Source organism: Myotis daubentonii, chromosome 3 (genome assembly GCF_963259705.1).
Source record: "Myotis daubentonii chromosome 3, mMyoDau2.1, whole genome shotgun sequence".
Classification (NCBI taxonomy): Eukaryota; Metazoa; Chordata; class Mammalia; order Chiroptera; family Vespertilionidae; genus Myotis; species Myotis daubentonii.
The window spans coordinates 14,568,561-14,582,176 of NC_081842.1; the positions used below are offsets into that span (position 1 = coordinate 14,568,561).

Sequence of the window (13,616 nt, forward strand, 5' to 3'; positions counted from 1 at the left end):
ACAGATTCAACAAGACAATAGGACACAGAACTTAGGAGACAGGACTTAGAAGACAGGACCAAGAGAGACAGAACCTAGGCACAGAACCTACACAGAACGTTCTCTAGAGACAGAAGGACTTCGCTGGAGAGAACATGGCAAAAGATCCTGGACTGAACCTGACTACAGAAATTGCCAAGAGAACCTGACTAGAACCTGGTGACTGAACCTGGCTGGAGAACCTGGACAGAACCTGGCTGGAGAACCTAGCGAGGGAACATGGCTACAGAACCTGGCTGGAGAACCTGGAGAACCTAGCAAGAGAACATGGACACAGAACCTGGCTGGAGATCCTAAGCAGAACCTCTCTGGAGATCGAGACCAGAACTTGGCTGGAGATCCTGGCTAGGCTGCTGATCAACTGAATGCTGTCTCCATGTCATTCCTTCTTCGCCGACTCCGTCTACGCCTTTGGGGACCCCTGGACCTGCTGGGGTTGGACCCCGGCAGTATTTGATCACTTGGACATTGCAAGTGAGATGCAAACAGAACCTTATTAAAAATTGCACATTGGGGCTTCCATTTGTAAGGTCCCTTCAAAGCCAGTAGCCACGTGAATGAGCTCACCTACACCATATGAAGTAAAATAATTGTCAATAGTAGAAAAAATACATATTGTTGATATTTTAAGCTACTAAATGTTGGTTTAATTTGTTTTCCAGTAAAAGCTGAGAAAGAAGAAAAGGAAATAAAAAAACGGAAAACAATGCTTTCAACTTTTTTGAGACCTCGAATTTAGCTTACTAATAAGTATTTCAATGGATTATGAAATCATTGGACTTTACTTATTGTCTGTCTCTTAAGTATGGCTCAACGGTTGAGCATCGACCTATGAACTAAGAGGTCTCGGGTTCGATTCTCGGTCAGGGCACATACCTGGGTTGTGGGTTCGATCCCCATTGTGTATTTACTTTAAGGAATTTGGAAGGCGTGTATTGAAAGTTGCCCCCCTTGTGAAAATTTGGCATTCACTATTGTTATTATTTGTTTTGTTTGTTTTTTTCATTTTACGAATAAGTTAAACTTTACACTGGCGAAAAAGAAGTGACACCAACTAGTAAAAAGCAGGTGAGGAATGATTAGCTTCCCTTCATTTATAACTCATTAAGTTCTACAAGATGGTATTCTATATAATAAGGAGAAATAAAATGACATCATGTACTAGAAGATGCTAATCTAAAGTTGCCACTCACCATGTGTGTTCGACCCATTGGATCTCAAACTTCTGTGTGCCCTAGAGTTACCGAAAAGGCTTGTTAAAACACATACTCCTGAGCCCTTCACAGATTCTTTTGATTTAGTAGGTCTGTGCTGTAGTCCAGAAATGAACATTTTTAACAAGTTCCCCGGAAGTGTCTGAACTGCCGCTCTGGGACCACATTTTGAGAACTGCTGCTCTTACCAACTGTTTACTCATTAAACTCTCACTCGAGCACAGGGTAGAAGCCAAAGGATGGTGACTGGAGGCGAGGCAGGATGCCAGAAAGCGCTCTCTTCTTTTGAATATATAGAGATATGTTCGGAAATGTTTAAAATTATTTATCAAGTCATAAGCTCACTCATCACAAAGATATTATTCAAAATAAACATAAAATGCAACACTTTATTAAAGTAAAATTATATTTACTATTAATATACAAATGGTGAAGTGACAATTTTGATATACTTACTGTAAGCCATACTTTCAATGTCTCTCATAAATACAAAACTTCAACATTTGCATTATAATTTTTACAGTTTAGACATATATATACAGCATTTCAGAGGGACATATTATATTGAAACAATAAGAAAACTTTGTGGTAGCTAACTAACGTAAGAATATAGAATTTGAATGGAATATATAAGGTAAAGAAAATAACACTATGTTTTAATGCATACTGAACACAGCATAGAATTCACATACCATAAACAAAAAGTTTGAAACTTTTATTTCTAAGAAGTTCACGTATTCCTAACAGAGGTTAGAGGCAAATGCAAAACCATGAACATTCCTTTAAGAATTGAAACAAATATGTTTGTTCTCAACATTACCATTTATTTTATATAATGCATGTTGTTTGCTAAAAAAAATCCTATTTGCAAAATGGAATCATAGGTTCTAATGTTAACTTTCTCCTTTGGATTTCACTTCGTTTTCTCCTTTGCATCAGGAGTGTTGGCTTTCATTGTTCTAAGCAATGTTCCTAGTCCCTGCTCACGCTCTTCTCACTCTAAGTCCTGACCTCCTCATAAGGTAGGAATTCAGTCTGCACTCTCTGGGGTTCTTTGTTCCTCTATTTTTCTATGCCTGGTTGTGATTTAAAATGCTCCAACAGTCAGTGTTTTGCTAATTCTTTTCTAAGGGGAGCTAAAACCAGATGCCAAAAGATATTTTCATTTCGTAAAAAAAAAAAATTGGAAATATTAAATGTATATGGGAAGATTTTATGTTAATACTTATAAACATCATGTGTCCTAAGTCCTAAAAATTATTTTTAAAAGTTAAAAAGAAGGTACCAACTAATGTTTTCAAGCCATTGATAAAATTGTATAGTGAATAATGAACTATTTTTCTAAGAATATTAAATGTTATCAAATAAATATTAACTATTATATAGAATATAAAAGTATGGGGGGAATAATTAATTAATATTCCTGTATAATGCTGTAAAATAGCTGCACTTACATGGGTAAATGAAATTTTTAAAAAAAGAAGAGAAGGGACCTGGAAGGAAATTATATTTGCTCAGCAACTATTATATATAGGCCCTTTTATAACTTTCTCATTTACACAAATATTTATTTCATCTCAGAATATTATTAAGCCCAAGGGTTGAATACTTTCTTGAAATATTTTTTTAGGATTTAAGTATTTCGTTTCTGTGACCTTCCACAGTTGAATTTTAGCCTATGCTAATACATCCATATGCAATTTCAATGTGAGAGAAATTGTAATAATGCTTCAAAGGGTTAATAGGATGCAAATCTTTTATCTCTAAAGATAAATAATGCAAACATCTCATTAAAAAAATCTTCCCCTACTCATAATTTTGTTGAATAAGCACTCTGGATATGCTTATAAAAAATATCTTTATAAGGAATTGAAATTGAGCGTTTAGATTATTCTCCATGAAAAAGAACATTGCAATTTTAATAAATAATTGCAATATGTTATTCTAATATTTTTAAAATTAAGAATGGAGATTATTCTTTTTACCACTTCAGTTTAGATATTTTCACCAGTGATTATCTTATCAACAATAAAGAATGATTTGTGCTCCCAAATCAATATATAACAGGAATAATGTTGAACCAAGTGACACCATAATAATGTGCCCTATTTTAAAAAGTCATCTGTTGCTTTGTTTTACAACTGGTAATACTCAATTTCAACAATATCTATAATATATTATCGTTTAACAATGCAGGACAAATGAAGTATATTTTTTGTGCATTGAAAGAACTTTTTGAAATAAGTGGAAATAGTACAGTATAATTTGTTATATTTAGATTTTGTATTTAGGGTAAAGCAGTTTGAACTGCACTTATTCACTGAATGTAATTAAAATAGTATCATTCAATTTTCACTGATAGGAGCAAAATATGTCAATAAAAATTGCAGTTGTGTTTTTTCTTTTAAAAAGCAGACTGTCATGCTAATTTAAAGGCACAAAAACATTTTAATTATTTAAAATAAGCATAAAATAAAGGAATGATTATAAAATTATAATTAATTATTGGCACTCAAATAAATAATTGATTAATAAATTCCTTCTATTTATATAAATGTTTAATTCAAAGACTAAGATTCATGTAAACTTTCCTGGATGAAATAGTCTTTGAAAATGCTTCTATAAGTATTAGTATTAAAAATAAAGGAAAACTTGAACAGTATTACATTAATGTTAGACATTAGTATCAATAGAATGGCAATCTGTTGATGCATAAAAATAACAAATAAATCTTTAGAAATTACAATTCTTAATTAACTTTCTCTGCAAATTATTGTAAAATACATTAACACATTACTTTGTGCCAGTTTTAAAAACAATATATGTGCTAAAATGCTGACATTATTGTTTCCTCATATGTTGTTGAATATAGATTGTCATTGCCTAATTGCACATAACCTGTCTAGAAATACCAATATCTTTTTAGTGATACCTTTGCTTCTTTGTTTAAAGTACCACAGGTCCTGATTATTTAACATAATCAGTCAACTCTTTTGACATTTGATTCTAACACTTAAGAGTAGTCTCCAGTAGTAAAAATAACATTTTTTTCAGTTACATGGATATGTTTAGTCTAGAATAAGAATGAAAAACAGGAAACATGATTTCAACTCTGTTCATACTTTACAATTTACTAAAATCCATCTCTTAGATGGAAACTTTTACAAATAGAGTAATTTGGAGCATTACATAAAAATGTTAACAAAAAAAAGTTTATCACAGTATCGCCTTGCTCCTGCAGGGCATACATTTCAAGGACAAGAGATAAGGACCACTCAGAACATTGAACCAGTGCACTTGAAACAAAGTCTATGATTAGTTCCCAATGACCTCTTAAACTCCGATCCTTACTCCACATTAGTGGCAAGAAACTCAACAGCAAATATATATAAAAGTAACATTTAGGTAAGTTGCTTTACAAGGAAAGTCCAAAGAAAAGAGAGAAACCGAACTTTCAAACTGAAAAAAAAAAAAAAAGCCCACAACAATATTTGTTTTTTATTATGATTTCTCTGGTCTTGAAGTATAGCACGGATATAACAGTAGTAAACATGCTAAGATGCTTTCTAAGTTTTCCTAATTCTTTCACCATCATTAGCTTAAAATCGGGTAGCCCTATCCAGGAAGAATTAGCATTCATGGTTATTGCTTCCTTGACATTTTACTAAGCCCATTTACCTTGCACAAGTATGTTGGCTGGTTTTAGCACATCGATACAAAAGGGTGAACAAACAGTAAAATAAAGCGAAAGGATGATAAGCGGAAGCATAATTTAAACAGCAACAAATCCAGCAAAAAGACCAGTTGGATAATTCCTACTAAAATTCTTAGGTAGGCACGGAAGTCTTCTTTTTCTTCAGAATATGCCAGAAAGGACAGCAAGGAGAGATTCCTGCATCATAACCTGTACATTAGGGCGGTGACACTGGTGATTTAGTACCTGAACGTGCAGGTGGGCAGATCCTGTCTTGCTGATAACCAACATTTTGGAAAATTGGTTGCTGTCTCTCCCTGGCTGATAGTTTTCAGCACTTTGTATATAAAAGTGTCCATAAGTGGCATTCACATTACATTTAATATCCATCAGTTTATTTCAACTGAGGCACCCTAAAGCAGGTCACTCTGCCATGTTAGAACTTTCCTCCCAATGTCTTATCAACAATAAAGGATGGCATGCGTCCCCCAACCAGTCAATATTGGAGCCATAATCCCCCTGGAATACTAAATGTTATGAATGTGATGGAGCCCAAAGAAAACTTTGGCTCTCTAGGGTAAGAAATAACCTAAAGCCTGCTCCCAATGGTATGTATATTTATAATCTACAATAACAAAAGCATCATATGCTAATTGGACCAGACATCCTTCTGGACGACCTTCTGGATGAAGCCGGGGCTGAGAGGGAAGCCCGGGTCCCTGGTGCCAGAGGGAAGCTGGATTCGGAAGCCGGGGGAAGGAAGGCCTACTCTTGCACGAATTTCGTGCATCGGGCCTCTAGTTATAAATACTTTTTTCCCTCTTACCTTACATATAACTGAAATTTATGTTTCAGTCTTTTACCTCTGGGAGCTTGCATAGCTTGGAAGTTGATAAGTTTTTTATTCAGATATAGGCCTGACTGAGAAATACTAGAAAGTTTGTGTTGTATAGTTTAGGGATTTCTTCAACCAAAGTTGTTTATCAAAATCTTAAAATGACATCTAGCTACAACATCCAGAATAAAAAGATGGTAGTAATTCAATTGTTTAGCACTGACACTTTCATGGCATGTTTAAATGTTAACTTCTCCTAATTCAACCAAACTAAGGATTTTAACTTCCATTAGCCAATTACATTTATGATTGACCTATAACCCTTAAAAATGAATTTTTAAACAAAGATTATCTAAAACAATGGGGGAAATGTATCTGTAGATATGGTTTAAAGTATTGAAATGCTAAAGACCTGTTTTCTGTTAAATTTATTTAAAAGTAAAAGATAATCACATCTTTATAAATATATCAAGACAACATTGATATTATTCCCATTTCAATTTACTTTATTACTTGAAGCTGAGGGCAGAAGTCAATATTATTTTCACTTGCAATACATTTGTGTGTGTGTGTGTGTGTGTGTGTGTGTGTGTGTGTGTGTGTGTGTGTGTGTGTGTAATCCACTGTGAGTGAGTATGGCATATAGAAAGAGATTTACGGAATCTTCCTACTCTAATTTTACATACAACTAATATTCATTCAAGTGGGTAACAATTTTGATCTGGCACATCAGTCTATAACTGTAACTTAAAAACAGTTTTCCAAAGTCTCTCTCCATTTCTAATATCTGCTAAAGATAGCTGGCTTACTCAAGCCCGGGTTCCCCGAAATTCTCCTAAAAAGTGTAGCCTTTATTAAGTGTTATCATCTTCAACTGAAATCCACTTTAATAATCTATTTGCCCAATATAGGATTGAAAACATGCAGGGTTCTCTTTTACAACTAGCTCACACAGTTTTTTGTTTGTTTTGTTTAAACTCCTATTTTTTGGAGAGGTTGTGGTATGAGATACAGTTCTGAAGAAGTACTAGTAGAGCACGTTAGCCATCTAATAAATTGCATTTCTTCAATCATAGAGTCAAATTGATACCCAAGAGTTGGTGCCAGTCAGGTCTCTATATAGAATTTCTAAACAAAATAAACAACAACAATAACAACAACAACAACAACAACAAAGGAAATGGACCATGGGCAGGAGTATTTGATTATATGTATATGTGTACAAGCTATTCCAAGCTAGAAGTTTCCCAAGAAATTAAGGTCAGTGGAATAGTTTTGGTCATAGGGTCACTGCAATCCAAATGCTCTTTGTAGCATTGTTCCCGCCTCTGCAAGCTCGCTGTTATGCTTTGCTGTCGTCTTCTTTTGATTGGATGTCATTAGAAACCTTAATTTCTATAGTTTCTGGATTTAGGACTTCTTTCCCATTCTCTTCTTTTAAAGGCAGTTTTCTGGAAGAAAATGTAGAAAAAATAAACTCCATGTGCTGAGGCACTTTAAGTAGGATGCCTTAACATTTAAGTTGCTGTTTTGTAGAAGGAAATATGTTACAATTACTAGAATAAAATAATGAGATCTTGTTAAAGTATTATTAAATTGACCAAATATAATCTAAAAGAGAATGAAGCAACATTGTCCGCAGTAAAAATGTGGTGTGATGAACAATGATAAAGGAAATAATACATTTGTAAATTTATATGCGCCAAATCATTCATTATAGGGTGGCTTAAATTTGATAATGAGTTGATAATATTAAAATATAATTAAGTGTTTTGGAATGTAAAAAAGTCAAAACATTTTCATATGTGTACTAGATGATTTACTAGGACTTAAAAGTTTTTCTAGTAAAAACAATCAATAGTTGCAGCCATATTCTGTTACATTAATTTCAGAAGCTTGATGAATAGGAAATATTCTTCGTAACTTAATGCAAATAGATATGTTTCAGGGCTTTCTTACTTTTTTATATTTACTGTTTTCTTTACTTGATCTCTATTCACTATTATTATTTTATTTTTATTGGTGTATCATTTATAAACTTTTTGCAGAGTTGTTTTAAATTGTTACCTATGAAGCAATAACAAACTTTTTTATAACATTAACATATTTATCAATTTTCTCAGTGTTAAAGTTCACACAGAATGATTTAGTACTACATAAAGTACATAATTTTCCAACCACTATACTGTACATCTGAAACTAATACAAAATAATATTGAATGTAACCAGTAATTAAATATATATCTATATATCTATATATCTATATATCTATATATCTATATCTATATCTATATCTATATCTATATCTAATCTATACCTATCTATCTATCTATCTATCTATCTATATTAGAGGCCTGGTGCACAAAATTTGTGCACATGGGGGGATCCCCTCAGCCCAGCCTGAGCCCTCTCGCAGTCTGGGACCCCTCAGGGGATGTCCACCTACTGGCTTAAACCCGCTCCCCAGAGGATCAGGCCTAAGCTGGCAGTCAGACATCCCTCTGGCAGCCTGAAAGCACTTGGGGGATGTCCACTTGCCAGCGGGGAGTAGGCCTAAGCTGCAGTCAGACATCCTTAGAGCTGCTGATGAGGTGGGAGAGGTTCCCGCCACCACCGCTGTGCTGGCAGCTGGCAGCCTGGCTTGTGGCTGAGCAGATCTCCCCCTGTGGGGCACACTGACCACCAGGGGGCAGCTCTTGCATTTAGCGTCTGCCCCCTGGTGGCCAGTGTGTGTGTCATAGTGACCAGTCATTCCCAGTAGTTCTGCTGTTAGAGTCAGTTTGCATATTACCCTTTTATTATATAGGATAGAGGCCTGGTGCATGGGTGGGGGCTGGCTGTTTTGCCCTGAACGGTGTCTCAGATCAGGGTGGGGGTCCCGCTGGGGTGCCTTGCCAGCCTGGGTGAGAGGCTGAAGGCTGTTTTCAGACTGGCCACACCCCCTTCAGGGTGGGGGTCCTGCTGGGGAGCCTGGCCAGCCTGGGCGAGGGGCTGATGGTTGTTTGCAGGCTGGCCACAGCCCTTCAGGGTGGGGTCCCTGCTGGGGTGCCTGGACAGTGGAGGGACAGTTAATTTGCATGTTTCTCTTAAATTCAGTGGTTTACTATTACATTTTGTGTATATAGCTTTGGGAGTAATTTTTCTTTCCAAAATATTTTTTCTACATTTAAAGAATTAAGTTAGAAATAGATTTCCAATTCACTATTATGACTTTAAATTCACTGATTTACGGGAGAGTGAAAGCTACTATAATAGTTCCTCTGGGATTTATTTGCAATTTATTTTATATTTTGGAATGAATAGATAATGCATTTTATTCTAAAGATAAAAGCTACCATGTGAAAACTAATCAGTCAAAAATAATTCATAGGCAAAATCTAGTAAGATCTGTTTCTGGAAATGAAGTAGCATCTACTTTGTACCAGGTACATTATAAACAATGCAGTCACAGTTCTTTTCTCCCATCCCCAAGTACTGAAAACATTGACAATAAAATATCGTAAAAACAAGGGGTTACGTTAGCATCAAAACAGAGAAATTTAGAGCTGCCATGGAAGTTAGGATAGGCTTAATATATCTCTAGTTCAAAGAACTATGTTATTGAGTTTGTAATTAACCGGAGTTTTCAACTAATTCTTGAATGGTGTATTTTTGCATATATAAAGATCTACTACTTATATTTATGGTAATTTTTAAAAAGATTACTCTTGATATGTATTTTTTTGTTGAGTATTTTTTCTATGATTGAGTCCGAGAGTAGTTATTAAATCATCTTTTTGTTTTTGTTTCTGTTTACTAGATTATTTTAAAATATATGTCTGTCATATGCAAGGGTATTTTCTTAACTCATTTTCATACCCATCCATATCATATTGTGATAATGAATACACAGGAATTTATTTTTGGGGAAATATTTTGCTTCATTGAAAAGATTTATAATTTCTGAAGAAGAGACAATCGAATTCACTTTGTGCCCACTGCTTCTACTAAAGTTACCTTCAAATCAGAATGTAATACTTCTAAATACAATCACTAAAAACATCCTGATTATTCATATGAAAAATTTAAATACTGAATAATTCATTGTATTTGCTTATATGTTACTCATTACAATCCTTTGAGAGCAGATAGAGGGGATTTCTGAAACAAAATGTTTCCATCAGCTCTGACAACACTCAGAATTTGATTTAGGATAAGAAGCCTAAATCAAGTTTTTCTGCAAGGGAATGTTACCTGGTAAAGAAAAAGGAATTTTTGTTTTGCAAAACAATGAAATTTAAGAGTCATTTTGGTGAGCAGTATTTCAAGAATAGTATGACAGTCATGGTTTTGTTATAAAATGTTACTCTTGTTACATCTTAATACTGCCTTTGGTTTGAATCATTTTAATTTTTATGTACATGAACCTAGACTCATGTTCATAATCTTTAAAGGTTCAGTTAAAATACCTGATATGGGTTTAGTGGATTTATGATGGATGTAAAAAGAAGTAAATAACATAATCTTGAATAGAGACCAAGCACCATTTACTATGTAAATATTAACATGAGAGGCTAACAGTATTTTTTTCCTGCTCTTTACAAATATTCTTTTTAAAAGAGTCTTCTGTATATGTCACACTATTTATTGCTATTATAAACTATCATATTTACATTCAAAACAATGACTAATTTCCAGACACGTATTTATTTCAGTAAAATCAATCACATTTTCAAAGCATACCTTTCTTAGAGAGTGAGGTTAGTGCAAAAAATATGCCTTTTTTGACATTCTTATATAAAAATATAAGCATATGAATCAATAGTACATTTCCCCTGACATTGATACAACTATTTCATATGAAATTTGTGAAGAGGACATTCACATGAAGTTTCATAGAAAAACAACAATTTTTCACACTTTTAAATATTCACTAAAAAATAATACTGTGTTATAAATTTACAAATACTTATCCAAAAATCATTAAGCATTTCAATCTACATACTCAGGTTCTGTTAGTGGTGTGGTTTCATTTGGCTCATTTACTGGGCTTCCATCTTCATGATTAGTAATTCTTTCATCCTCTGTTCTCATCTCCACTATTGGCTCTTTTGATCCATCTTTCCTACAAAAAAAAAAAAAAGAAGAAGAAGAAGAAGAAAATAAATCTTACCCACATATTGTAAAAAATGACGCATCATGGGATATATTTGTGTATATCTTATGTAAATATGTATAATTATGTAATATATGATTTCCTCAACATGTAAAAAGGAAACTAAAACTAAGTTTGGTGATACATATTTAGTTAATAAGACATTGTAAAAGCACAGCATGTTCTTATGAAGAAAGCAAAAGATACTGAATGGAGAATTGATCCCACTATAAAACACACATTAATATCCAATTCAAATGTGAAATAGAGCCTAATTTCTGTTTGTTCTTTGCTAGGTTCTGTGTCCAACAATTAAGCAGGTGGCATTTTGATTGCAAATTGAATCTATTTTATTTGAATTGAAAATGTAAGCTTTCTAATTTAGCATCTCTTGAAGTGAAAAATATCTAGACAGTGTATCCATCGGAAATGGTTACAGACAAATTACCTAGGAATACTGAAATAGGCATGGAGATAAAAAATGATATAGCCATGCATAATGAATTTTTCTATATCCCTAAGCCTAGACCATAATGTATGAGACGACATATGCCTAGATGTATGCATAGAAAAACCAACATAAAGGACTCAATAATAAAAAAGAATGAATTACTGTTATAATTTGAGATTTGATACAATTTATCTAAAGACCACAAAGCAGAAATAAGTATTAAAATGTCTTAATTACTCTTACATGGCATTTTCTATAAAATTCAGCTCTGCATATTTTCTCAGAATTCATATTTTTTTCTAAATAAATGAAATGCCACAGAGAACTCCAAATTCTAATATATAGTCATGTTTTGATCAAAATTTGGAGGAGTAAATACAGAATGTGTAATAATGCATTGCATAGAGTATACTTTTCTATGTAGGCAATCTTGAAACTTGTATGTAGTCACTTCTTAACATTGTAGGCATTGGTACAATTTATGTTAACTCAGTTTAACTTAGTTTTTAACTCAGATTACTGTTGATGTCTGTCTTTTATTCAATATAAACTGAGAGATGGTGGGGAAAAGCATAACGAAATATAATTGCATGATTCCCTATATCTATCTATCTATCTATCTATCTATCTATCTATCTATCTATCTATCTACCTACTTGTTTATCTACCTCTCAATATTTAATTCATGACACCCTGGCCGGGTAGTTCAGTTGGTTAGAGTGTCATCCTGATATTTCAAGGTTGCAGTTTCGATACCCATACAGGGCACAATGAATGCATAAATAAGTGGAACAACAAATCAATTATTTCCCACTGTCTCTTTCTGGATCTCAAATCAATCAATCAAACTTATTTTTTAATTTAAATCTTGACAGTAATTTTTTACCATGGATTCTATTTTAAGGTTTATTTATTTTTCAATATATATTTTTGTATTGATTTCAGAGAGGAAGGGAGCAGGAGAGAGAGATAGAAACATCAATATGAGAGAGAATCATTGATTTGCTGCCTCCTGCATGCTCCCTACTGGGGATCAAGCCTGCACCAGAGCAGGTTTATTTTTTAATACAGTAGTCTGTTTACAAAGTCATTTGGCTCTAAGATGTTATATTTAAAATCATATAGATTTAAGATCCAGAAAGAAGCCAGATTGGTGCCCAATAGTTTTATAGTTAAACTCTTCTATGCTGAAAGAACAGAGCCCTTAATAACGCACTCCAGCTTGACCTTGCCATTCCTTTAATGTGTTGTGATGCAGGTGTCTGATACTCACAGGTAGGCAGCTTTTCCTTCTTCCAGTTCTTTACTTTTGCCACTGGAGCCACTTTTCTTCCCACACATTCTCCTGGTGATGCACATTAATAACCCACATTGTCGAATAAAGAAGCAGCTGACATCTGTTACCACAAGGATGAGCAAGAGTGCGGCAACTCCCAGGCCAATGACTGCTCCAAGCCCAAGGCCATTAAAAAGTGTGTCTTAAAAAAATAACAATAAGAAGAATGTTATTAAAGTTCACACTAGAAAAGATTAGAAAGTTACTTCAAAAATAAATTTTATTGGACAAATAGTCAACTAAAAACAAGAAAGAAGGGATAGCCCAGCCAGCTTGGCTCAGTGGTTGAGCATTGACCTATGAACCAAGTGGTCATGGTTCAATTCCTGGTCCGGGCACATGCCCAGGTTGCGGGCTCAATCCCCAATGTAGGGTGTGCAGGAGGCAGCCAATCAATGATTCTCTCTCATCATTGATGTTTCTATATCTTTCTCCCATTCGCTTCCTCTCTCTCTCTGAAATCAATAAAAAATATATTTAAAAAAAAGAAAAAAAGAAGGGATAGTCCCCAGAAGAGTTCAATGTCATGGTTGTTGAGAGGTAGACTCTGGTTTTTGAACAATGTTTTAAGCAACTGACATGGTAATGATTTGAACTATTTTTTACCAATTTATTTTAGATTAAAAACTCTTAAGTAACTCTCTTCTCCAAAAGCCTTCTTGATTCCCTGTGGGAAAGATAATGAATATTATCATATCTGTAGCTGTACTCTATCAGAAAGTCATAGTCATTAATAGATCATCACTTTATAAAAAGGAAAATGTACTCAAAACTCCTGTAAAAAAGTGTTAAATAAATGTCCTTTATAGACTTATTTTAGTGTTAAGATTTAAATTTGCAAATGATGGCTCCAAGCACTTTGCATTGACAGAGAACACTTTTTAAAATATCTGTGCATGAATATTTTAAAAAT

At 33.8% G+C, this 13,616-nt stretch overlaps 1 protein-coding gene across 1 annotated transcript in view; it reads right to left on the bottom strand.

The window, feature by feature from the left end:
- Window positions 1-1,622: 1,622 nt before the first annotated feature.
- NCAM2 (neural cell adhesion molecule 2) overlaps window positions 1,623-13,616 on the bottom strand; it is a 421,570-nt gene continuing 409,576 nt past the window's right edge. The window contains exons 16-18 of the mRNA XM_059686798.1: window positions 12,641-12,845; window positions 10,767-10,886; window positions 1,623-7,233 (exon numbers count right to left, since the gene is read on the bottom strand). Of these exons, the coding sequence (XP_059542781.1) occupies window positions 7,125-7,233; window positions 10,767-10,886; window positions 12,641-12,845 (434 nt within the window). The 3' untranslated portion in view covers window positions 1,623-7,124. The remainder of the gene's footprint in view (window positions 7,234-10,766; window positions 10,887-12,640; window positions 12,846-13,616) is intronic.